Source organism: Paramisgurnus dabryanus, chromosome 21, assembly GCF_030506205.2.
Source record: "Paramisgurnus dabryanus chromosome 21, PD_genome_1.1, whole genome shotgun sequence".
Taxonomy (NCBI): domain Eukaryota; kingdom Metazoa; phylum Chordata; class Actinopteri; order Cypriniformes; family Cobitidae; genus Paramisgurnus; species Paramisgurnus dabryanus.
In genome coordinates this window covers 9869919-9897302 of record NC_133357.1, presented here as the reverse complement: position 1 = coordinate 9897302, position 27384 = coordinate 9869919, and the positions used below count along the sequence as shown (strand labels likewise).

Here is a 27384-nt window from a genome sequence, read left to right as displayed (position 1 = left end):
CAAATGTATGCAAAACACAATGATCTGATTATCTCATCATGATCTTAAGAGTTTTTTTCCAAAGAGCATTTTGTGTGATTCAATGGAAACAAGGACTTCAAAAGGTTAACAAGGTCAATGTCCCAAATGTAGGCTACTTATGCATTTGATCAGTGACTTAGAAACAGTGTAAACAACGTTTTTTACACAAATGTATCCTTGTTTTCCTTTTTAAACTTTAAAACCATCATGCTCTTTTTTACAGCTGCTCAAATTTACCTATAAACACAATGTAATGCATAATGTTTTTATCATCATCATGGTAACCCTTCAGTAAGACGCCATGACTCAGTGTGTACTCTGCCGCGCTTATTGTTTGTGACCTAATATTTGACTTTAATTAAACCCCAAAAAATACAATAATTAAAGCAGACAGCTGAAAAGCAGAAAAACTAGCTCAACCCAACCTACAGGTTCACCTCCCTACAATGCATCATCTCTCTTTATGTGGGGAAATAAACATTTGCACATAACAACTGACCCGTGTCATTTAGTGGACTGCTAACATACAAAAGTCTCTAAAACACACACACAAATACACACCTATTTCTAATGTTTATGATTGCAATAAGAGCAGGTGAGCGACAGGTGTGCTTTCCTCTGTTTATGGGGGCTAATAAAAAATACATGAGATTGTGAAAAGCGCAAACTATTTCAACATAAAACCACTATCCATAAATAAAACAACCTGTGTGCTTGATGAATTTTGCAGTGTATAGATGTCCACATAAAATGGCAAGACACAACACACTAAAAGAAACAAAAAGAAAAAAAGAGGGCAGGAAGATAAAGAGAGGAAGAGAGAGAGAGAGAGAGAGAAAAAGATGGGGCTATGAAAGATTAACCCTTTATTTACCAGAATCATTGACTCATTTAAGAACTCAAGTGACTCTCACTGGGAAAGTACCAAGTATGAGCCAGAAAAGAGGTTACGCACACACACATAAGATAGAAACAAGAAAAACAGTGTGTATGTGAATATAAAAAATACTTTTTAATTATAAGGAAATGCTGTTATTATGCAGGTGCAGCTATGCGAAATGAACACGGTTATAAAGCCGCGTTCCCATCGACTACCTACATAAGCAGCCATACACAATCCTCATAGCAAACACAAATACACATTTTGACTAATATTATTAATTTAAAATTGGTATATTACAACTACATAATACAATTATCTATTTAGCTATTATCTATAGATTTAAAATTGACATTTTCTCGCCTTTCCCACCATCATTGCAATGCATTCTGGGATTGCCTTCTCCACAAAGTACAGCTGCTTAGACCGAGGGCACGCTTCTTATTTCCACCTGTTGTTACGACTCGCACAGTCAAGCATACTTGCCTTTTACAGAATATTCCCATGATTTTAAGTCAGCAACGCTACTTAGTGACGACACATGCGCAGAAAACACGGGCGGTTGCAAAAATTTGGATGCGTGCACACTCCGTGGATGACCTTGTTGACTTAATCTACGTCACACTGTATGTTGTGGCAGACACTGACTAAATCCTCCCAGTGCAGATGCGGCCGTACCAGTCGCAATGGGCCTCGAGGGGCTTTGTTTTGGGTGTAAACAATTCCTGTTTAGCATGCACACATAAAAACAGATTATTTCCAATAAGATTAAACATGTAACTTCCGCCACCTGCTAAAACTCGCGTGTAGTGTGAGCTTGATCTTTTAACAATAAGGCAAAATTGATATCAGCTGACGTGTAGAGACGTCAATTGAATAGTGTTAGTCCGCTATAATAATAATAATAATAATAATAATAATAATAATAAATTTTAATAGGCTTCAGGTTCAGGTCCTAATTTGACCTTTGGTTAAAACAAAACACATCTAAGAGAGTCCACATACACACACGCAAAATCTGCAAGTTGATATTCACAAACCCCCCTTGAGGAATTGTTCTCCTCCCAGGTAAATAGGTAAATGTCAAAAAAGTGAACAAAGACTGTGTCATGTGACCAAGTTAAAAGCCAATCACATTTTAGCGTTCCTTTAAATCTTTGGGTCGATTTTGCATTGCAAATGAGTTCATACAAGAATGCAAATTTAAAACTAACTCGTGAACCTTTAGGACCTCACCCTCTTTTTATTTTTCTAATCTTGTCCCATCTTTGCATTGCACAGCCTTTTTCTTTTCTCCGTACTATAAAGTGGTCCTGTTCAACACTGTTTTTTGCAGCTGGTTTATTTCTTTAGAATGAAGATGACGTCCTCATTACTCAAGCGCCCTCTAGTGGCTCATTTAGTCATTTATTCAGACAGGTCTTCATCTTAGGTATCTATCCATAGAGAGACAGATGACTGACATTACTATACTGTGATGAATATGGTAAAACAAGTCTATAAGACTGTTTTTGCATTAAAAATTTAAACAAACAGCTTTTGTGGGCTAAACAAAACTTCTGGTAGACTTCTGCTTAGAATCAATAACAATAGAGTCCTTTTAGAGTAGATTGTTTTTGATAACAAGCAAAAGTTTGTTATCAGACCTTAGTTCAGATATCATATCTAATGCATATCAACTTTACACTGAGTTTATGTTACAGACTGTGTAAAATGAATGTACAGTGCCAAAGCTCTCTTCACAGCGATGATCTATGCTCATCTCCTCTCATCTTTAGGATACCAAAAGATTTTATTTTCGACAATGCATTTGTTCCAGAGGTCAGTTTAGCCACGAGCAACACAGATAAAACACATACAGACCGGAAGTTACCTTCGGACCAGCAGCATAGCTTACTCGAGTCTGATGAAACCATGCTGGGATTTTTTTATATACAATGCATTAGACGGTAAAAGCCACAGCAAAGTTTGTTGTAAAGAGCCAAAAATAAGTTTTAAATATATGCTATATATATTTTTGAATTTGAAAATTATATACAGGTGTCTAAATGTAGGGGAGAACCCTGAAGCGATTTTCATTTCAAACTATGCAGCGTCTTTAGTACGCAATCCTTGACAGAGCTGTTAAATATCGCGTTATTTCGTCACGGTTTTGCGCATGTAGGTCCGGAAAGCTGTTTTCAACCATGATAAAAGTTTGTCTTCTCCAAGTTTTTCAAAATAAAACTAAATCGGGTTTAAATGTCAGGAGTTCCTGTCGGGACGAAAGGAACACTTGTTGCATTATGTTGAAAATGTATATTACATATACTATTTTAAGTGAAAATGTAATTTCGTTATTTTTTGCAAAGATAAATGACAAAATATGTTTGCAGTTACATATTAACAAGGTCATATTCATGTATATTTACTAAAAACAAGTGTAACACAAAAATCTATATATCTTGTTCTGTTGTGTTACTTTTGACCCACCTGTGTGTTACTTTCGTCCCAGCTGACAGGGTCAAAAGTAACAATGCGCAACTTATATTTAAAAAGTTTAATTATAATGAAGTCTATTTTCATTTGTTCAAAATTACACCTGGTATTGATAGACCACACTTGTGAGTTATTGACCACAGCAAAAATATATCTATACCTAAAACATTATCTTTTCAAATTACTTTTTTTTATTGTGTCAAGGGCAAACACATACATTTCTAATTTTACCATACATATGGATACATATACATATTCTTGGCCAAAATATATTTTAAATATATGCTAAATACAATCTTATTTTATAAAGTATATTTTTAAAGTTGAAAAACTTTTTTTCCAGTGCGACCTGAATATATTTCCTATTTTTAAATAGAATTCAAAATATACAAAAAATTGCCAAAATATATTGGTGAAAATATATAGTTTTGTAAACATAAATGTAAAAATATTATATATTTAATCAAAAATATGTTTTGTCCTTTTTTTGTAAATTTTGAAATAGATTTCAAAATATACAAAATATGGAGCACAATTAAAGTTAAAAGACTTGACTTTCCACATAAATGTAATCAAATTTAACTGGGAAAATAAAATGTCAGCAATGTTTTTTACTAAATACACAATCCTAAGTAAGTGATTTCCCAAAAAACAAAATTGCAGTGACTCAAATTTTGACCTTGTCTTCCATTTTTCACACAAACAGGTCTCCCTGTATCACCAGTAGCCACCTTTTGGCCATCACATACAGTAGACATAGTGAGGTTTACTGGGACACAGCAATATTTAGGGAGATTTTGTGTGTGGTATTAAAAATAAATGTAAAAGGCACCACCATTATTATTCAAATTCTTTTGTCGAACTCAGGAACAAACAAACATTTGCATTACGGAAAGGTGGGGGCATCCAATTTAGTTCATTAGCGCAGGTGCATTTCTAAAGATAAGCAAAAATAGAAGGCATACGCCAGATTTAGCAGTGAGGTTGACGGTACACTACAACATTCCACTCCGCACGCCCTCCTGTCAGACAAACATCATAACACGTCTTACGGAAGCAAAGGATCAATCAGATTTTTAGCGTGTAACCATTTCCTGCCTCGGTAGACCATTGTATCCTCTCCATGATAACCTTTAGTAATTGAAAGGATGTGGGTTATAGACACAACAAACAGATGCAACACATTGCAATTATTCCATCAAACAAGCATCCACCTACATACACACCGGGACAGACAACAACAGTGTAAACAGTGAATACAGGTTACTGGGTCAGGGTGCACGGTATTTAAAAACTTATAAAAAATATTTACTTGGTTTATTTTTAAGCGTTCAATCAATTCTGATTTTCAAAAGCATATAAAGCATTATAAATATTATTGTTAAAGGTATAGTTCACCCAAAAATGAAGTTGTTCCAAACCTGCAAGCAGAAGCACCATTGACTTCTATAGACAGAAAAAATACTATGGAAGTCAATGGTGCTACAAAATTTTTTGGTTAAAAACATTGCTCAAAATATCTTCCCTTGTGTTCAACAGAACAAAAATATGTATATGTTTGTAACAACTTGTGGTTGAGAAAATGATGACCATTCATTGAAATTTTATTTTTGGGTGAACTTTCCCTTTAAGCACCAGAACAGCAAAATACTCCTTATACATGTAAACACAGTACTTGGCGATAAAGATGATTCTGATCAAAGCTTAGCATTTCTTTATTGCTTTTGAGAGCATTAGCACTAAAGGAAGAGAAATAGACGAATGAACAAACACCCGTGGCAACAGGTACCGTTTATCTAATCTTCAAACGTGAAGTTCACTGTTATGAAAACTGTTACGCAGATAACCTTTGTTAGTCTAAGCTTCAAGTAAAGTTATCAGTATATAAAAACACAAAAAGCACAGCTGCATTGCATAGATCAGCAAAACTGAATTATGGTGGCTTGTTATGACATCCTGCATCGCTGCTATTAACCTTTGACATTCACAATTAACATGTATAAGTCCTTTGAGAAAAATATTTACAAATAAAATCTGAATAATTAAAAAAAATATGACGCCTGCATAAAATGACACCTCTTTGCTCCAAAACACGCACAGTGTTCACCGGTAGATGTCCAGGTTTGGAGAGTAAAATTTATAGAGAGAAATTAAGGACTAGGGAAAGAAACAGTGCAACCCAAGTAGAGGAAAAATCCCTCTGATACAAAAGTCCATCACAAGTGTGATCCCAGGAAACTTTAAGGTCAAGGGTCAAAGGTGAATGCGTCCCTGGCTGCGTCTGGTGTGATGGAAGATCTGAAAACCAACACAACACTAAAGTCACCCTCATAGCAAAATATCAAGCTTGCACAAATTTGAATAAATTTTTTTTCCAGGAAATACCCTCGTAGCATAAGAGTGTAGCATAAATGGCATAACAGCCAAACCCTGACCTCGTGCTGAGGTGGCCAATGTGCACATTTTTTCAACATGGTTTTAGACTCTGTGAGTGAGGAAATATTGCCCTCTGCTGGTCAACATTAGCATTATAAAATTACTCGACAGTCAAGTTTCCTCCTATGTTACAAATGAGAAATGCAATTGAACTGACAATGCCCAAAATTGAAGCTCTTTCTTGCCATCAGAACCGTTTACATGTCTGACACACAGTAATCCCAACTAGGGCTGGGCGATATGACTCAAAAAATTATCGAGAAAATGTTTTCCATATCAGTCGATATCGATAATTATCATGATAAATAACAAATCTTTACTCCTGTCAAATTTAAAGGCAGATTTTTGCTCCTGAATGAAAATTGTAAAAACCAGACAGTTAATAATGGTTTTAAACTACTTTTTATTCAGAACATGACAAATACAAAAACTAAAATCTTGTTTTAATGCATCTGTATTAAATGTAAATCTATTTGTTATGAAATCAACACATTTCTGACACAAAAGCAGCAGACTACTGTCCCTTTAAGACCCAAGACAGACTGCTTTAAGTTTCAATATACTGAGTAACAGCTGTTTATGTTCACTTAAACAAGAAAGAAAACTTAGTTCAGTGATCACGCGTGTGTTATACATATACGAGCTATACACGCTGATAAATGGATGTCAAGGGTGTCACTTTGCTGTGGCAGCGCACATACCCAAACACTATATTCACTGCAGTGGTGGATCTGCTGCTTTTCCTCAGTTTCCTGAATTTGTGAATGTCCTGTAAATATACTTTTAAAGCTGGGCGGACGTGTGCGTGCGCAAGGCGGACGCTGAATGAAAGTAAAGTATACTGCACGCACCTGTGTCTGCTATGTTTGACGAACCCTGTTTGCGCGTCCAACATTACACACAAGAAAATGTTTCCGCGCATTTGGATTCCGTGATTCCGTCCGCGTTATCCGCATCGCGAAAATCATAGGTCTCTACTAATAAATGAATAACTTGCCTCATCTTCCACTGCTTCAAGTCTGACTGTCACTCTGATTGTAAACCAAGAGCGCGTGCCGCATCCGGAAGTGCTCGCGCAACATTACGCACAGTGCTTAAACATTATCGATCACTTATCGAACTGTCCTTATCGTTTTATCGAAAAAGTTTATATCGGTAAAATTATCGTTATCGAATTATTGCCCAGCCCTAATCCCAACCATCTTTATTTTACTTCTGTCTAGGGATGGGCCGATAAATCAGAATCGGCATTGGCCAGGTATTATTAGTGCGCATTGGCATTTATCGTCCCATCCCTACTTCTGTCAATAGTGTAAATAGAAAGCACTTACTTTGGGTGTGTCTGGACTGCTGAATGGAGAAAGTTCAGCTGAGCGGTTCTCTTTGCCAAACGAATCGTCTCTCTGTCTGTGTGCAAATTTTCGTTTCAGTGCTTCGGCGATGAGAGCCGCTGGGTCGGACGCACACGCTACACCTTTACTCCTCCGTCTTCTTACTGGTGTTCCACCTGGAGATCTAAACACACAGAATAACATTATAATAAACCAACATCCTCAGGGGTGATAGACCCTTACAACACCCTTTAATAACAAATATTGATGTCATTGGCCGACTGACTGATAGCTTTCGATTTAATTTTATTTAGAGGGCAGTCATTGCCTGATGGTTAAAGCGAGAGACTTTAATACAGGGTTAAATGCTGTAAATGTTACCATACTTGCCAGTCACATCACTTTTTCAAAATGTATATAGTCTATTCTTACAGTATTTAACAAAAAAAAAAACTTTTAAGCTTAAGTAGATAATCCTGTAGCTCAAATGGTAGAGCATTGCATTCCCAGGGCAAAGGTCATGGGTTCAATCTCCACAGGAAGCACACATACTGATCAAATGTATAACCAGGGTTCCCAAACCTTAGTTAACTTCAAATTCAAGGACCTTTCAAGGACTTTCCAGGTTCAATACCCTCAAATTCAAGGACTAAATGTGGGGACACATTTCAAGTGAGGGCAAGGTTACATCGTGTTACCTTTTAAGATACACTGTTACAGTTCCCTTTTGAAGGAACTCGCGCTTTGTCACTGCAGTGACACCTCCAGGGGAAGTGCGTCTGGATGTGTATATCAAATTCAACCAATGGTGAGGCTTAACGACAAAGACAGGATGACGCGAGAGCCAGGAAGTATATCGCTATCTGAAATATTGCCAAAGACGGCGTAACAGGGACGCAGGAAGTATGGCAAGGGAGACGCAGCGTCTCGTTCCCTTCTCAGGGAACAATAGTTACATACGTAACCCGAAACGTTTTCATGTGTCAAACACAACTATGCAAAAAAGCATTTTGGTTTTAATCAACATTCGCATACTGAAGATATAAGCATTTAAAGAGAACAGTTAAGCACGTGTTTAATTTTCTATTTTATTTTATGATATTATCATACACAACACAGGGAATAATATGGATTTTTTTTCCAGAAAACTTCTTGCATCAAATAGATTCAAGCACTTTCAATGACCTGTATCTATGTATGTATATTTTCAAAAACTTCCCAGGGCTTTGAATTTTTTCCCCAGATTCACAAACTTTCAAGGAATTCAAAGACCCCTGGGAACCCTTTAGCTTGCAAGTCGCTTCACATAAAGAAATCTGACAAATGCATTAATGCAAGTAAATAAAAAATCTAATTCAAATCATTTACATGCATACCTCTCCACCGAACGCAGTTTGACGTGATTAATGTCTCTCAACACCTCCAACATGGATGGCAGAGCAGCAGGTGCCACACCCACACGGGGCTCTATCTGCTCTGCCTTTCCTCTTTTCGCTGCCTGTCTCTGTCGGATCACCTCCGTCACAGACACCTCCATGGAGCTGCCCACAGCCATAGGAGGAGGTGGGGGTGGAGGGGGCGGAGGAGGACACACAGGAGTTGAAGTGAGGATAGGAGGTCGTAGAGGTGTAGAGCATGGGGTACTGGTGTCAGCTGGAAGAGGAACGGGGCATGAGACAAATGAGTTACAGATTTAGGTATGAAGGGAACAGAAATATTGAGGTCTATATACACTATAATGAACTCCATTTAATTGTAATCCATATTAATAAATAATTCACACCTATACTATACAATCCGATATCTTTGCTGGCAGCAACAGCGATGAAAGATAAGAGTACTGGAGTGAATAGTACCTGTTGGAGCAATGACTATCATTGCAATCTGTGCTCGCAGTTTTTGAAGCTCCTCCTCCAGAGCAGAGATCTTCTGCAGGGCTTCTGGTTGGGTGCTCTGTCCTAACACCCTGCCTCCTCTCTCAGCATGCACGGACACAGGCAATGGCCGTTCAGATCTCACTGAGGGAATCTCAAAGCCTTGCTGTACACAGTGATTCCTAAGAGGGACAGCATTCCTGCAATATAAACATGGAATCAGGACATTTCTCCACAAAATTGGTATAAATTGATATGTGACTTTTAAAACACAGAACCTGAAAACTGTGTGCACACTATATATGGTTTAAATAACAATAAAGTTTTTTGACTTTACTTATACAGTAGACTTAAACCTCATTCACACAGCACTTTGGTCCCAGAACATTTTCGAAAAATTGGCAGAGGCTTCTGTGTGAACACAAACATGTCCTGTAAAAGTTTTGGGATCGCTCTTATAAAGAGGACCTAGTTACATTGCTGTATCATTCACAAAAGTATCATGTGACTGCAATGACGTACGACGCGGATTATGTGTTATCAGGTGCGCCCCAGCTGTTTTTTTTTGTGAGACCAGACTTAATTTACAGTCTAAGGGAGACGCACGCTGTAAGTTTGGAAAAAAAACTTTGCAAACATGTCTGAGGATAACACGGCACACGCGTCACTGCAGTCACGTGACTTTATGCGCTTCACAACAGAAGCGGAAGAGAAGACAATGCTGAATAAAGCTGTCAAAATTGTTGTTATTTTTGGACCAAAATGTATTTTCGATGCTTCAACACATTCTTACTGACCCACTGATGTCCCATGGACTACTTTGATGTTTTTATAACCTTTCTGGACATGGACAGTATACCGTACATAGATTTTTAATGAAGGGTCAACAAACTCTCAGACTAAATATAAAACATCTTAAACCGTGTTTCCAAAAATGAACGGAGGTCTTACAAGTTTGGAACGAGGGTGAGTCATTAATGACAATATTTTCATTTTTGGGTGAACTATCCCTTTAACTCTTTCCCCGCCATTGACGAGATATCTCATCAATTAAGAGAAAACGCTTCCCCGCCAATGACGAGATTTTCCGTCTTTCCGCAATACCGCTATTATCCACCAGGTGCAATACTTCCGGAACTTTTTAAACCCGGAAGTATTGCCCTATGGCAAGCAGCTGCATGTCCGTGTCTGTTTTAAAGATCGCTCTGAATGGGAAGTCTATGAAAAGTCCGTCACAAAAATGGAATTATCTCTGCTTTTTGCTCAAAATGTGGTGTTTTTGCAGAAACCTACCCATATTCAAAAGCTGATTGCAAAAGAACCACTAAAGGTAGGATGAAACGTTTTTTTTTGTTTGAAAGCAGAGGGTCTGTTCTTTCATTTGGTGTATGTTTATATATTTAAAGAAGAACATTTTCTGGAAGGCATTAAACTTTGGTGAAAATCATGAAAAACGCTGGCGCTGGCTGGCAACTTTTTTTAAAAACGCTGGCGGTGAAAGAGTTAAATACGTCACGTGTCTTTACAAGATCTTTAGGGTATCTGTGTGAATGCACGCACAGATTCCAGAAAATCATTGTCAGTGTGAATGAAAAAAAAATTTCTAACGTTCCTGAGCGAATCCTGGACGTATTTTCCTTAGTCTGTGTGTGAAAAGGGCTTTACAGAGACTGGTGTTGTTCAGTGAGCAATTAAAAACTCAATAATATCCTTAAGAGTAAAGTACCTGAATTTAGTGTGGATCTCCCCCTCATCTTCCACCAGCCAAAGCACATCAGCTAATGTAGGAATAGCTGGAGCGTCTACTGAAACATCAATGTGGCCATGTGTATTGAATGTCTGCAAAGGAATCTGAAAGAGTCAGAAGTCATTATGGTGCACTTAGTTCAAAATCTGTACACATACTTTCAAGTGCTTCCCTACTTAAGACCAAGTGATTACATGCATGTAATGGCCTTTATGTAAGCATATACTGTTACAAAATGAGCTTATACAATGAGGTCCAAAAGGTGGCATAAAAAATCTGGGATGCAAGTAAAAATAGTGTCGCGAAATATTCATAATCCTAATCAGTAAAAGCAAATGTGTGACATTGACCTGAATTCATGCGTACAAAATATGTGTATACTTCTGATAATGAATCCAGGAGATGTCTTTACAACAAATCATGCAGGGAAAACACCAACACAATATACTTTGTAATGATAATAATCTCTATATATCAATGTAAAAAAGTTTTCATAATTTTCGACCACACTATATAAAAAACCCATGCATGGCAAAACACTGTGGCTGATTATTGACACTTTGATAGTTTGTCTAGTAACCTGAAAGCGCAGACGGGGATAAGGAGAGAGGGGAAGGTTTGTCCCAATCATTCGAACAATGCTGCGGTACTGTCCACACTGAGTACTGTCCCATACCGGAACCAACTGCAACACACAGCATGCATTAGTAACTTCAATCTAAAGGGCTAAAACACATTTTTTTGCAAATAATAAAATAATGTCTGTGCATCATCAAATTAAATCCTTAATCATTTTACCATGTCAGCCGGGACTCCAAAGTATTCTAGTACACATCTCAGCAAATCAGCGATGTCCTCCAGCAAAGACATTGACTGTATCCTTGTGTGTTATCCACACTGGATTTCTGCTGACAACAGAAACACACACACAGACTGCAGCAAACTCCAGTCGTCACGTGACCTAAGGGATCAAATCATCTGCATTCAATTCAAACCTGCTAAAAATGCGTTATTATATGTTATCATTTTAAATATGCAAAAAGTTGCTTTTAAAAATAATAATCTGCTACTGTATCAGACATTGTTACAAGTATCACTAAAACAAACGCTAGTCACTGTCCTACCATTAAGTTCTTAACATATACAAATATGTCTAACACATACGCAGCATAAGTGCTGCTTAGTTTTAAACATATATTGCATCACATATACATTGTTACGTCAAATCGTCATTTATTTATACATATAAAAACGACAAATAAACACACCTTATCCACCTTACCTTCCGTAACACGCTTTCCGTGCGAAAACTCAAATAAAGCTCTTTGAATGAGAACGTTTGCGATTGGCCCAGAAAGAAGAACCGGTGTCTGTAGCCAATCACATTCGGGGATTTAGAATCTTCGTCAGAGCCCGTCGACCAATCATTTTGTTGGACCTGAGGCAGTGGGAAATTTTGTATTTTGAGCGTGCGCTGTAAATTGGTGAGTTTTGGGGTGAGTGTATTTTTTATTTTATCAAACTTTGTCACGATATAAGTCACAACTCCTTTGTTAGTTATCTGTTAGAAGGTTTTACACGATAGTAATATATTATTCTACAACTTTAAAGCTGTAAATTGCCCCGAAACTTGACCTGAATCAAACGTAATAGCTAGCATGCTAATAACAGCGCTTCTGTATGAGGAACTGGGTTGATGCTAACAGCTTTTATACAATAATGCATTGAATTAACTGTTAAATGTAGTTAGACAACAACATTTGATATTGTGAATTATTAATAGTGCAATATAGAGTGTTTTAAGTCTTCCTCTGTTTCTCCCTATTCTTAGATATCCGCAAACATGATGGACGCCTTGTCTGTAGTCACGCAGCTGCGGGACTTGGCATCGGAACCACAGAATCGGGAGACGATTGTTCAGGACCAGGGCTGCCTTCCAGGACTAGTGCTTTTTCTAGACCATAAAGACTCTCAAGTGGTTTTTGCCACCCTGCAGGTACACAGATGTTGGTCAATGCACAATATGTAATCTGTTTATATGTTAATAAAATAACGCTTATCTCAAAATGTGCCGTCTCCCCAGACTCTGAGGTACCTGGCTGAATTACCCCAAAACATCAACACTATGAAAAATGAGCTTGGCATGATGGTGAGCCTGAAGACACTGATGGACAGGTGTGTGTGATGATGATGATGATGAAGAAGAAATCATCTAACTTAATTTTATGTTTATAAGTTCAACAAAATGTAGTCTCACAAAATCATGTTCTCCAAACATAACAGTTGTTGCATTCCGGTTGTTTCCTATTTTATACTATCTGAAGGACTAACATGACCGAAATTACAGACCTCGCAAAAGAGGTGCATGACGTGTTGAGCGCTAGAACACAGAGACAGGCTTTTCAGACTCCAAATCAACAGCTGAAGAAAAACAAACCGCAGTTCTTCATCAACAGCACCAACAAGAAAGCAAAATCAGTCACTCTTCATATACAAGGCTTGGATGGGGCGGTAGGTGCCACGTGATGCTTTCACGTATTAGCATTTGTGATAAATTCTGTTTAAATCATATAGTTAAAACCACATCTTGTGTTGTTGACAGGATCAGAGAGGTGTGTGCGAAGAGGCACTTTTGAAGGTTAAGGGTGTCATCAGCTTCACATTCCAGATGGCTGTAAAGAGATGCACCGTCCGAATTCGTGCTGATTTGCCCACTGAGGTACATGCTGCTTCGATACACCATATTCTACTTTCTGTAAGGAGAATGTGAACTTTACTAAAAGAAGAAAAATTAATAATAATTGATAAACAAATCTCTTCCAGAGTCTGGCCACTGCCATTGCTTCCACAAAGGTGCTTTCAGCTCAACAAGTGGTGAAAAATGAAAGTGGAGAAGAGGTGGGTGTGGCTGCTGCTAATTGTTTCAGAAATGTTAACTTAATAATAAACTTAATAATTTTAATAAAATAAATCATTTGCTACAGGTTCTCATCCCACTCAGCACTTCTGGTGCAAAGGTAGAAGAGAATCATCACCTGCCAGATTACTTACCAGAGGAGGAGAGTCCCGAGAAAGAGCTGGACCGCGCCATTTCTCGTACTGGTGCTAAACAGGACGCCGGTGGAAGCTGGCTGAATACAGCAGCTAGTTTCCTCACTAAAACCTTCTACTGGTAATGCCTACATAAAACATACCCATAGCCAGCTCTTCCTGTTTGGACCTTAACTGTTTTAAGAGCAACTTGATCCGAACTTAAGCACAGTGGAAAGAGGAACTGGAAAATGTGCTTTTTTTCAAGCCACTAAAAGCATCATTCAGTTTTACTGAACATGCATGTTACATTAAACATGCTTCAACGTGGTGCATGAAATGCCAGCTGTACAACAACTCTGTAGAAAGCTGTTCATTGTTGTAGAATTTATTATTTCACCAAAATGGGGCTTTCATTTCCTCCGCTATTTCACTTTTTTGTCTGTTCCTGTTTTGTCAAGTTTATATGTTGTATTTCCTTTGAACTTTTATGTAAATAATTGTATTTTGGTGTGTTTTAAGTGGAAAGTGACGTTTACTTGCATCGTAAGAAAATGAAAACCTTTTGAACAAAAAAAATGATTGTGTAAAATAAAGGTTAGGAAAAAAACAAATCCTGGATTATTTTAGATTAAATTTCAATATTATAATAGTATGCACAAAAGAAAATTGTGACTCAATGCAGATTTATTTTTGTTACATAATTCAAAGTTTATTCATACAATAAGCAACTTGTGGTTTTACAGGACTATTTTGAAAAATAGTTTGTAATAGAATAAATGATTTATTTGATAATGACAATTTAATTCAACTCTTATTTAGCCTGTAAAGCTACATAAAAAAAAAAACATGGGTATTGACCTTAAAGTAGATAAAGTAATTATTTAACTCTCTTACCACACCTGTAAGAAACATGTGATATGTTTAAAATGGGTAGTGAAATCAAATACAACTGAGTTGACCTTACAGTTCCTGTCTTACAGGAACATAATACTGCAAGTAACAACATAAGATCTAGGAGTAAATAATTACTCATTTTACTTGTTCAGTCTTGCACAAATTATATGACTAAAGTGTAAAAAAATCCAGTGTAGGAACAAAATAATCATACCAACACTGAAGAAATATTGAATACATTTATATATACACACACACACAACAACAGAAAGTGAGTAGTGTTGACAGTATATCTAATGAATCGCCTCTAACCACCTTTCACTTTCTTAAAGGATAACACCACAGTTTTTCAATATTTTACTATGTTCTTACCTAAACTTAGATGAATTAATACATACCTATCTTTTTTCAATGCATGCACTTTTTTTGTACAGCGTTTCTTGAAAGTGTTAACATTTAGCCTAGCCCTATTCATTCCTTAAGATACAAACAAACATTTTATTTTGTGACACCATACTTACTCGTGTAACTACTCATGTAACAGTCTTTAAATAGGGAAAACATGGAATTGTTTGGTGGCTTCTAAATTCTTCACTGTTTGGAGCCATAGGAATGAATAGGGCCAGGCTAAATGCTAACACATTCACGAGGTGCTGTACAAAGATTGAAAGTGCATGCATTGAGAAAAGATAGGTATGTATTAATTTGTTTAAGTTGAGGTAAGAACATAGTAAAATATTGAAAAATTGTGTTGTTTTCCTTTAAATTGGCACCACTGTAACAAATTAGCTTTTAAAATAAATGCAGATCTGTTACTTTAAAACCAGGAATACCAGATGTTAACATTCATTTGCTGCTTTGAATATGTAATGGTGGAATATTATAAATTGTTATAAATTTAGGAATAATCTATATAAAATAATGTTTAATCATCTAAATATGTACAAACAAGTAAACACAGTCACAGGTTACGATTCCTGTGTTGAGGGGTATGGCAGCAATCTGCTACACTTTCATCAAATGTTGATGCATGCTGTGGTAACCACAGATCTGTTCATTAAAACAAACTAGAAAGAAAGAATACAAGTATTAAATACAGCAATATCAACAAAGCAAGGATTTATCTAAATATTTGAAGAGTTTATTCAACTTACACAATTTTCTCAAGTTTACAGTCTGGATTGTCCAACAGAACAGATAACGGTCTGACGGCTGAGTCTGTGAGATTGTTTTCACTCAGGTCCAGCTCTGTTAAAACTGAGTGATCAGATTTCAGTGCAAAGGCTAAGACTTTGCAAGCTTCCCCTGTGACGCCACAGTTACATAGACTATAAAGAAAAAATTATAGAAACATCTTCTGAAATGAATATCGACTAAATCTAAATTTCAAGAAAAGTATCTAATACAACGTCACAGCAGTTCAATGTAATGTGTAACTGTTTTCATGCCATCTTTAATTTAAGATATGGAAAGTTACCTCAAAATTTCTAGTTGACATTGTAGATTTTCCAATCCAGCACAAAGGCGTTTTACCCCCAGATCTTGCAGATTATTTCCTCCCAAGTTGAGTTCTCTTAGATTTGAGGATCTTTCTCCAAGAGTCGTAGCCAGGAAATCACAACAGTCCATAGTCAAACCGCACTGACTCAAACTGATAAGAAACACAAGGAAGATATCCTACATTACAGGTGCTTTTGGTATAATTAGAATATCATCAAAAAGTTTATTTATTTCACTAATTCCATTCAAAAAGTGAAACTTGTTTTATATTTCAAATTTGTATTTCTTTTAATTTGGATGATTATAACTAACAACTAAGGAAAATCCCAGTATCTCAGAAAATTAAATAACTAAAGACCAATAAAAAGAGAGGATTTTTTGAAATCTTGGCCAACTGAAAAGTATGAGCAAAAGTATATGGGGCTCCTTTAGCCTGAATTACTCCAGCAATGCGACGTGGCATGGAGTCGATCAGTCTGTGGCACTGCTCAGGTGTTATGAGAGCCCAGGTTGCTCTGATAGTGGCCTTCAGCTCTTCTGCATTGATGGGTCTGGCATATCACATCTTCCTCTTCACAATCCCCATACATTTTCTATGGGGTTAAGGTCAGGCGAGTTTGCTGGCCAATTAAGAACAGGGATACCATGGTCCTTAAACCAGGTACTGGTAGCTTTGGCACTGTGTGCAGGTGCCAATCCTGTTGGAAAATTAAATCTGCATCTCCATAAAGTTGGTCAGGAGCAGAAAGCATGAAGTCCAGTCCTTTTTGTCTTTAGCCCAGGCGCGATGCTGTCTGTCGCTTGTTCAAGAGTGGCTTGACACAAGGAATGCGACAGCTGAAACCCAGGTCTTGCATACATCTGTGCGGAGTGGTTCTTGAAACACTGACTTCAGCTGCAGTCCACTCTTTGTCAATCTCCCCCATGTTTTTGAATGGGTTTTGTTTCACAATCCTCTCCAGGGTGCGGTTAATCCCCATTGCTTGTACACTTTTTGCTGCCATATCTTTTCCTTCCCTTCGCCTCTCTATTAATGTGCTTGGACAGCCTCTTTTGCAATGACCTTTTGTGTTTTGCCCTCCTTGTGCAAGGTGTCAATGGTCATCTTTTGGACAACTGTCAAGTCAGCAGTCTTCCCCATGATTGTGTAGCCTACAGAACTAGACTGAGAGACCGTTTAAAGGCCATTGCAGGTGTTTTGAGTTAATTAGCTGATTAGTTTGTGGCACCAAGGGTCTTTAAAATTGAGCCTTTTCACAATATTCTAATTTTCTGAGATACTGAATTTGGGATTTTCCTTAGTTGTCAGTTATAATCATCAAAATTAAGAGAAATAAACATTTGAAATATATCAGTCTGTGTGTAATGAATGAATATAATATACAAGTTTCACTTTTTGAATGGAATTTGTGAAATAAATCAACTTTTTGATGATATTCTATTTATATGACCAGCACCTGTACATCGAATATTTTGATATGTAATAAAAAAAAACATTTTATACAGAACTTACATTAACTTCATTATTTTGCTTCTGTGATTCCTCAGCACTGGAAAGAGGAGCTTCAGCCCTGTATCTGTCAGATTATTATCACTCAGGTCCAGCTCTATCAGATATGAAGGATTTGAATTAAGAGCAGCTGCGAGAACAGCACAACCTTCCTTTGTGACTCCACTGTCCCCTAAACTGTTGAGAAAAATGTTTATCAAGTGTTTAGGTTTTCATCCTGTATATTTTGTGTTCCAATAGCTCAACTGGTAGAGCATTACATTAGCAGTGTGAAGGTCATGGGGTCGTATTCCAGAGAAAAACTGTACAGTCTGAAATTATGCACTATGGACAGACAAGCATTTGCCAAATGTATAAACCTATTTAATTTAAAGAGGTCCAACTGCAAAAAATTTTATATTCTCAAAGTTCCAGTTTTGCTCACCGCAGCGTCTCTAGCCTACAGTGGGAATTTTCCAGCACTTCAGAGAGTCTTGTAAGACCAGAATCTTTTATAAGGTTTTGTCTAAGGTCCAGCTCTCTTATTGAATCAGGATTTAATGTCAGTGCAGAAGCCAGGTCACCAATACCCATCTCTGTGATCTCACACGATGCCAACCTGAAAACACAGAAAGTATATTTTAGGATATGATCATGTGTCACTATGATCTAAACAGAAATTTTAAACCCGTACCTCAAAATAGCCAGCTGACAATTTGGGCTTCTAAGCCCATTTGAGAGCTTTTTAATACCAGTATCATATATTGCATTGCCGCTTAGATCTACAGCTTTCAGAGTAGAGAAGTTGGACATCAGGGCTAAAGCCAAAGCCTGGCATGTCTTCTCAGTGAGCAAACCATAACTTAACCTAAAGTTAGAAGATTTAAAGAAATCCTGTGAAGCCATGAAACAAAACTAGTGAACATTTATCAGTGTTTTTGCGTCTCATTTAGTAAAGCATTGTGTTAGCAGTGCAAAGGTCACATGTTCAATTCTCAGGGAATATACACTGATGCAAAATGCATACCTTGAGGGTACTGTCACTTAGGATAAAAAGTCTGAATTCCCATAAAAAGGAGATCCTCACCAAAGTGTTTCGAGTTTGGAGAGTGAATGTTCAATCACAGCAGAAAACTTCTCTACTCCGTCATCTCCTGGGTTATTCCAGTGGAGATCAAGTTCTCTCAAGTGACACGGGTTGGCCTGCAGGGCCGATGCAATTGCAAAGCTGCCTTTGGGAGTGACTCTGCAGTCCTTGAGTCTATGAGTAATCAGTCACATGTGATTATGAATACAAAACATGCATTTCTGCATTTATTATTGTTGTTCTGTTTTAAAGGGGACATATCATGAAAATTTCATATCATGAAAATCTGACTTTTATAAAAAAATGTGTAAAAGAACAACCCAGTAACTTAGTTTTGGTAAACCATTCTCTGGAAGCATGTGGGAAAAAAGGTAATTGAAATATGGCTCCTCTTGTGATGTCAGAAGGGGATTATACTGGCCCTTAAGCTGCACTATCCAAGCCATTTATGGCGCTTTTCCATTGCATAGTACCCCACGGTTTAGTTTAGTTTGGGTCTGGTCAGTTTACTTTTGGGAGCTTTTCCATTGGGTGCAGTACGTAGTGCCCGATACTTTTTTTCGTACCACCTCGGTTGGGGTTCCAAGCGACCCGAGCTGATACCAAACGTGACGCGAAAACACTGTAGATCACTGATTGGTCTGAGAGAATCGTCACGTCATCGCTATAATGTAAATATTAGCTTTAGCTTACTGCTAGCTTGCGCTGTCTCAAGCAAACATGTTGTTATCTGTGTTCTGCTATAAGTTTCCAAACACCCTTTTAGCGATGAAAAACATCCGCAGGTTGAGAATCCAGGACACCATAACAGTTTTTTCCAGACTTGCAGTTTGTGGCGGCACATTCGCGACGTGCACGTCCGCATTATATATGCTTATATGCAACTTGAATGAGGCTCAGCGGAGCGCTGTCGACTGACGCCACGGGTCGGGTGTTTGAACAGAAACTATCATATGAGATAGAGGTAGTTATAAACGCGATGTGCAAACATCTATTTGTGGTGGCCAATTTTAATTTTGTGGCAGACTGAGAAATAAATGAATGTATGGGAATGTACAACAACGCTCTCACGTGTATGATGTCACAGCAGTAGGCAGCGTAAATATAACGACACGCCTATAATCCCTCCCACTACGAAGTGATACTAAACTCGATGGAAAAGCTAACCACGCCAAAGTGAGGTGAGCTGACCCGACCCAAACTAAACTAAACCGTGGGGTACTATGCAATGGAAAAGCACCATTAGTGCAGAGATCTGCTCATTTGGATTTTAAAGGACACACCCAAAAACAGCAAATTTTTGCTCACAACTACAAAGTGGCAGTTTTAACATGCTATAATAAATTATCTGTGGGGTGTTTTGAGCTAGAACTTCACATACGCACTCTGGAGCCACCAAAGATTTGTTTACATATTAAAAAGGCTTATAAAATGTCCCCTTTAATGCACTTCCATAAGTTTGCCTACCTTAGTATCTCAAGCTTACAGTCTGGATTTCCCAAGTAACTGGCCAAAATCCCAATTCCTGCTTCTCGGAGACTGTTTTCACTCAGGTCCAGTGCTCGAAGATTTGGAAGGTTTGGAAGCAGTGCCGACTGCAGAACAGAGCAGCCTCGTGTTGTGATTCTACAGTATGACAGTCTGTGGAAACAAGCACATATCAAATGCATTCCTGAACTTTCACAAATGTTAAAGATGTAGTGTTAAAAGGATTTTGTGACTGTAAAAGAGTTTACCTTAGTTCCTCTAATTTACACTGCGCATTCTTCAGTCCAGCTGTCAAAAGCTCCAGGCCTTTGTCCTCTATGGAGTTACTGCACAGATCCAGCACTCGTACATTTGAAGTGCTTGAGCTCACAGTAGAGGCAAGAGCTCTGCAACATCTCATGGTAAGTCCACAGTTATCCAGTCTAGAATAAAATATGGACAATTTGGTTTCGAAGGCCAGAATAGGCAATACTTTTTATAATGTATTCCCTTACACTGCACTTTAAGTCACGGTGGATCATAGTGTTTGGCAGATGTATATTACTGTGCAAATGTCTTAAAGGGATAGTTCACCCAAAAATGAAAATTCTGTCATCATTTACTCACTCTCATGTTGTTACAAACCCGCATAAATTTCTTTGTTCTGATAAACACGAAGAAAGATATTTTGAGAAATGTTTGTAACCAAACCGTTCGTGGACCCCATTCACTTCCATAGCAGGATAAAAGAATACTATGGAAGTAAATGGGGTCCACGAAAGGTATGGTTACAAACTTTTCTCAAAATATCTTCTTTTGTGTTTATCAGTAAAAAAAATTGCATACATGTTTAGAACAACATGAGAGTGAGAAAATGATGACAGAATTTTAATTTTTTGGTGAACTATCCCTTTAAATTGTGAAATGATTAGTATAGAATACGAAATTAGGTTCATTTAGGTGAACAGAAAGTCATGATTAACTTCTGTATGACGTATTTCTGAGTGAAACAACAAACAAGGAAAGCATTGGGCATGGCTTGTGTTTGCGCTGTGAATTGACTAGATCTAGGAAAGTGGGTGTTTCATTCAGAAATGGAGTTTGAAGCAGATTAACAGGGAAGTGCACTCTCAGAATAAAGAGATAAAAGATGGACTGGGGTGGTACCCTTTCTAAAAGCAGGCTACATGTGTACCTGAAGAGTTCATATTAGTGCTTCAATTAGTACTTCACAGAAAAATATTGGTACCTCACAGGTGACCCTGGACCACAAAACCAGTCTAAAGTCACACGATTATATTTTTAGCAATAGGCACACATTGTGTCTCAAAATTTTAGATTTTTATTTTTTCCAAAAATCATTAAGATATTATGTAAAGATCATGTTCCATGAAAATATTTGGTAAATGTCCTACCGTCAATATACAAAATTTTTATTTTTGTAAGTGGATGCAGTTGCCAAGGAATTTGTTTCTGCCAAGGCAATTTTCTCAATATTTTGATATTTTTGCACCCTCAGATTCCAGATTTTCAAGTAGTTGTATCTCAGACAGACATTGTTGTATCCTAACAAACCACACATCAATTGAATGCTTCTCAATTTTAAAAAATCAAGACTGTCTCATTTTTAAGCTGTCTCAGCTTTTTTTTTTTACGGGAAGGGGTTAACAGATGCTCTCCCCAAGCCATCAAACCGACCTCATCCAAGAACGATCGACAGAGAGAGAGGAAGTACATTTTTAGATTCTGAAAGTTTAAGAGGTAACATGGTGTTTTTTTAAATTGCAGTATTCTGCTAAAAATAGAAATGATGAGTTTTCATTTCATGGGGACTTTAAGAGAGCCTGTGGATTCCTGATATTGCTCAAATGTAAGGAATGGTCACACTAAATACAAGTCACTGTTTTCAATTTTTTTTGTTTTTAATACTGCACAAACATTTTTGTATTCTAATAAAAACCCAGAGAAATGACCATATATGGACATAACAAATTAAATGATGGCCTAAGACTTTTGCACAGTACTGTAAATTGCAGTTGTCTATATGCAAGGTGTATGCTAGAGTGAAAAAAAACAAGTTTAAAACTCACAGAGCAGATTCTGAAGCTTTGACCACCGGCAGCAATCTGATGAGACCTTCATCTGATCTAATATACTTCTTTAAGTCAAAAACATCCAGCTTCTCCTCCGATGTCAATAGCACAAAAACCATGGCAGACCATTGCGCGGGGGAAAGTTTTGAAAAATGTCCCGAGCTCAGGAACCGCTGAACTTCTCTAACCAAAGACAGTTCGTTCAGTTCATTCAAACAGTGAAAGAGATTGATGGACTTTTCTGGCAACGAGGTGTCCTCTATCATCTTCTTGATGTATTCCACTGTCGTCTCTATGCCGTTAGATGTTCTGCAGCCAGCTTGAGATACTAGGCCTTGTAAAAGGCTTTGATTGGACTCCAACGATAGGCCCAGCAGGAAACGGAGGAAAAGATCCAGGTGTCCGGTCTCGCTCTGCAGGGCCTGGTCGATGGCACTCTTATGCAAATCGAACAAAGTTGTCTCAGTTGCATCGTGATCGAGAACATTCTTACGGTTGATCTTAAACATGAAATACACGTACACGGCTGCCAAGAACTCTTGAATGCTCAGATGGATAAAGCAGTATACTTTATTTTGGGTCAGTGCAGATTCCTCTCTGAAGATTTGTGAGCAGACACCCGAGTAGACCACAGCCTCCATCACATCAATACCACAAGCCGTCAGATCTTCTTCGTAAAATATCAAATTTCCCTTTTCTAGCTGTTGGAAAGCTAGTTTGCCTAGTTTTAAAATCATATCTTCATCATTCGGGCTTGGCTTGTAATCTTTAGAGTATCTTGTGTGTTTGGTTCTGGTTTGGATGAGAAGAAAGTGTGTGTACATTTGAGTAAGTGTCCTGGGGATTTCTCCATCCTCTGCTACATTTATCATCCTCTCGAGGACGGTCGCAGAAAGCAGACAGAAGACCGGGATATGGCACATGATGTACAGACTTCGGGATGACTTCAGGTGTGTGATGATTCTGCCAGCAAGATGTTTATCACTGATGCTCTTGTACAGGTACTCCTCTTTCTGTGGATCATTAAACCCTCGAACCTCAGTCACTAAGTCAATATACTCGAGTGGAATCTGATTGGCTGCTGCTGGTCGAGATGTTATCCAGAGGAGGGCATCGGGAAGCAGGATCTTATTGATAAGATTTGTCAGCAAAACGTCAATAGAGGCCGGCTCTTTGGGATTACGGAGTCTTCCGTTATTCTGGAAGTCCAGAGGAAAGCGACATTCATCCAAACCGTCAAAGATAAGGAGTACCTTTTGCCTTTCGTGAACATCTCCTCCCATTTGGAAGTGTTGGAGAAGCTCAACTAAGCTAAACTGTTTCCCTCTCATTAGGTTTAGTTCCCGAAATGGAAGTGGGTAAATGAATTCAATATCTTGATTTGCTTTTCCTTCTGCCCAATCCAGGATGAATTTCTGCACCGAGACTGTTTTACCGATGCCAGCCACTCCCTTTGTCAGCACACATTTGATGGATCTGGTTGTTTCATTTGGTGAGTGTTTGAAAATGTCATTGCATTTGACTGGAACGTCAACTGTGGTTTGTCTCCTCAAAGCAGTTTCGATCTGTCTCACTTCGTGCTCTTTATTGACATCATCACTTTCCCCCTCGGTGATGTAAAGCTCTGTAAAGATGTCATTTAGCAACTTGGGATGAGTTTGTCTGGACAAGTCATGTTGAAAACACAGAAATTTTTCTTTTAGCCTCGATTTGTATTCTTTTTGTTGCTCCATGGCGGAGCTGAAATGGATTGATGTGTCAATATCATTGTGATACCTATAAACAGACATAAATAAGGAAATTATGAACTCTCATGCAAACATGAAATCAAGAGACGTTATCATAAACCTTGTCTTACAATTGCTCATCGGTCCAATTTCCAATATGGAAAGCGATTGGTTCGGTCATCGATGCTTCACTATTTTTACGAATCATTTGGCTTGATCTGCTTAAAAATGTGTTGGATATTTATCAAACTGCATGCAGCAAATAAATATGATCTCAAATGGTCTACCTGAAAAACAAACAAGAATATTTGTTTTTTCAATTGGAATTATTTAGGGTGCAAATGAATGTCATTTTTATCATTTTTAAGGATGCTAAGACTATACTAAGACTATAGGTGTTGCATCTTGTTATTGTAAAAGGAAGTTAAATCAGTGTGTCAACTGGTACTTGTTAAAACTTTTGTTTTTTCAATTAAATCATGATGTCAAAATGTGACATGCAACATACAAGCATAGATTTCTTTCCATTGAGCTCCCAAGTAGTATGTGCATAAATCCAGTAGACTCAGTAAAAATGTAGAGCACATATTCACATTTGTATTAGTTGAATTATCAGTGATGTCATCAACAGCTTAAACCTGCATACACACACATATGATTATTAAACATTACACTTCAGTAATATACCCACTAACATGTCTATAGATGAAAGATATAGAACAGAACAGACAGGTTTTGGAGACACGTGTCTAAATGCGCTACTAAAAGGAATAGCAAAATAAGTGTTTGTTGTATAATTCAACTTCCTGTTTCAATAGGAAATATGTTTTTGAGGAAGAGAAAGAACAGATAAACCACTGGGCTCGCTTTAAATTGTGGCATTTTATAGCCTCAGTTGTGAGTAATGTGAGTGCAGTTCTTTATTTAGTTCAAGAATAAGATAATATGGAGAATAAATAATACTAGACTAAGGCTTCAAAGACAAGACTTGTTAAAAAGCAGTGGTAACCAAAACCAGAGAAAAGACAAGAAAACATTAAATATTTAAAGAATTCATTTGTAAACAAGACACACCTGGACACAACCACAGGAGATTAACAAACAAAAATTTGACCCAGACTAGAAATAACCATTTTAAAATAAAAAACACATTAGTGCATTACAATTATAAACTCCTATAATCATCGACATTTCTTTGCGTCTTAAGACACAGTCCACTTTCTAATCAAATTTAAGAATATGTCAGAAGACTAAAAGTATACTGAGATTTACAATAATGTTTGTTAACATTAATTTTCCAGTTTTGCAAAATTCAGCAACAGAATGAGGAACTTAGAAATCAGGAAGTTTCTTCACATTTTGTTTGGTTTAGTCTGAATAAAGGAAAGGGGTATTTAAGGACACTGTTTATTTGGCTAATCTGGATAAACTGTTTTATGATAGTAGTAATACAACACTCTTTATTTTTTTAACAGCCACATAATTCTTCACACTGGAGGGGCTGTGATTTATATTATCATGACTTACTTATTCATTTAGCTGACGCTTTTATCCAAAGCATGAATTTTTGGAATGTCTACATGTCAAAAAGTTATAAACATTGACTGTATACCTAATCATATTCTATTCAATGGATTTGATGCTGTGAGATTCTGAGACAAAATATCCACAGTTTGAAAAAGTTAAAAAGCATGTTGAGTATATCATGTTTTCACCACCTCACCAAGACAATAAGACAACCTGTTACTAATGACACACCCAATTAGTAAGGCAGTTTCAACTTTCTACACACTGCTTTAATAAGATCATACTCCTCATTTCTGCACAACAATACCTGTTGAAATAAATTATTAGGGTGTCTAAATATCGTATTGATTATAATACCAGAGATTAGATTATATGTGATATTTTATTAAAAGATAAACATAACCTGGTTAGTCAAATAGCCTATATAGTAAAAAAAAACAGATAGAATAGCCTATAATACTTTCTTGAAGTAAACGTATTAGGAAAGTAGCCTTACATTAGAAATGTAAGAGCCTTGAGTCATTTCTGATCATTAATACAATAGCCTACCATAAACAGATCTTTCTCAAAAACATTATCCTAACCAACATTTTAAAAATTTCATAACACTAAAATGTAAGTTATATATTTTATAAATCGTAAAATATCATTGAAAACGTCCAGTTCACATCACAATGTTTAAAAACTATGGATACTACTTACAAACATCTTAAGACTAGATCCAGTTCTCTTTAGTTTCGCTTCAGTCATTTCACTGTTGCCAGAAATCATAGGCACGTCATCAAAAGGGGCGGTGCCCGTTCAGGTGCTTGCAGATGGCGATGTTGGCGGTGGGCACTGGGCAGACCCCTGATCCCCAAAACCTCATATGTCATATTGATTGGACACTAATTAAAATTTTGGGTATGCATCATTTAATGTAGTTATATGGTGGAAACGACACTGCTATATTTTAATATTATATATTTGGTGTGATCCTTTCAGTTGCGTTTGATCGTCGATGCGCAGATCGATCGTCGTATGACGTCAGGGCATCGCGAAATTTCGATATCTCACGCTTCTCGATTTGCTCTCGCGGTACCTTGATGATCGGCCTGCGCAGTGCCGCATGAAGTCGAAACGTTGAAGTCCAAACGCTGCGTAGCTGGCTCAAAAGGATGTCCCTATGAAATCTGAGAAGTTTAGTCAGACAGGCAGAATGTTATCATGAAGTCGAAGTCTCTCTTCAGTGTTCCACAGTTTGGTATTTCTGATAGTTTTAATCGTAACGCCTTCAGTGCCAGATACAGGCGGCATGTCGATACCGGTGGTTCAGATCAGAGTATCGGGCAAACAGAGATGAAAGATGTGCATCTAACTTTTCTGCCGGAGAGATCATACAAACCTCTAGTGGAAGAAGACAGCCAACAAAGAATAAGGGAGGAAAAGAAGGCAAAAAATAAAGAAAAATATAAGAAATACAGAAAGGTAAGAGAAAAATTAAGCTTTTTCACATACATTTTTTTTTAACCGTTTTGCTTTTCTTGATTTTGTTGATTGCGTTTTGTATATATTCGTGTGTGTGTGTTTTTTATGTTTCTGCCAAAAAAATACTTTATTATATACTATTGCAATCATACTATAACTGTTACTATTTGTCGAAATTAATATGTAATTTTTTAAACGGTGAATAAGTTTTAAGAAACTTTGACAACAGTGAGCAGTTTTACTGATTTTACAAAAAATCTCTTTTGCATTTTAGCAGAAGTTTTGGTTGCAATGGTAACTTATTTCAAGGGTTTGCTTCATGGTTATATGTTT

General features: G+C 37.3%; 3 protein-coding genes across 8 annotated transcripts; 1 reads left to right on the top strand and 2 right to left on the bottom strand.

Moving 5' to 3' along the window:
• Positions 1 to 3858: 3858 nt before the first annotated feature.
• On the bottom strand, positions 3859 to 12125 carry mtfr2 (mitochondrial fission regulator 2). Of its 2 annotated transcripts, none has more exons than XM_065285455.2 (8): positions 12050 to 12125; positions 11566 to 11728; positions 11348 to 11452; positions 10747 to 10871; positions 9003 to 9220; positions 8523 to 8799; positions 7147 to 7330; positions 3859 to 5677 (listed from the first exon to the last, which is right to left on the bottom strand). In XM_065285455.2, exons 2-8 carry the CDS (start codon positions 11635 to 11637, stop codon positions 5633 to 5635), a joined length of 1026 nt encoding a protein of 341 aa, XP_065141527.1. In that variant the 5' UTR covers positions 11638 to 11728; positions 12050 to 12125; the 3' UTR covers positions 3859 to 5632. The 2 variants fall into 2 exon arrangements, with proteins under 2 accessions (XP_065141527.1, XP_065141526.1); XM_065285454.2 differs by having other exon boundaries at positions 12036 to 12075.
• Positions 12126 to 12194: 69 nt separating this feature from the next.
• armc1l (armadillo repeat containing 1, like) lies at positions 12195 to 14348 on the top strand. 2 transcript variants are annotated; one of them, XM_065285456.1, is made up of 7 exons: positions 12195 to 12263; positions 12599 to 12763; positions 12851 to 12942; positions 13092 to 13278; positions 13370 to 13486; positions 13591 to 13665; positions 13752 to 14348. In XM_065285456.1, exons 2-7 carry the CDS (start codon positions 12611 to 12613, stop codon positions 13941 to 13943), a joined length of 816 nt encoding a protein of 271 aa, XP_065141528.1. In that variant the 5' UTR covers positions 12195 to 12263; positions 12599 to 12610; the 3' UTR covers positions 13944 to 14348. The 2 variants fall into 2 exon arrangements, with proteins under 2 accessions (XP_065141528.1, XP_065141529.1); XM_065285457.1 differs by having other exon boundaries at positions 12210 to 12251.
• A 135-nt stretch (positions 14349 to 14483) lies between these two features.
• nlrp12l (NLR family pyrin domain containing 12-like) lies at positions 14484 to 26345 on the bottom strand. Of its 4 annotated transcripts, XM_065285450.2 has the most exons (13): positions 26287 to 26345; positions 24566 to 24695; positions 24189 to 24344; positions 22328 to 24106; positions 20507 to 20680; positions 20238 to 20411; positions 18771 to 18944; positions 18378 to 18551; positions 18129 to 18302; positions 17708 to 17881; positions 16172 to 16345; positions 15849 to 16022; positions 14484 to 15761 (listed from the first exon to the last, which is right to left on the bottom strand). In XM_065285450.2, exons 3-13 carry the CDS (start codon positions 24263 to 24265, stop codon positions 15752 to 15754), a joined length of 3258 nt encoding a protein of 1085 aa, XP_065141522.1. In that variant the 5' UTR covers positions 24266 to 24344; positions 24566 to 24695; positions 26287 to 26345; the 3' UTR covers positions 14484 to 15751. The 4 variants fall into 4 exon arrangements, with proteins under 4 accessions (XP_065141522.1, XP_065141524.1, XP_065141523.1 ...); XM_065285451.2 differs by lacking the exon at positions 14484 to 15761 and having other exon boundaries at positions 15845 to 16022; XM_065285452.1 differs by lacking the exons at positions 24189 to 24344; positions 24566 to 24695.
• Between the last annotated feature and the right edge of the window lie 1039 nt (positions 26346 to 27384).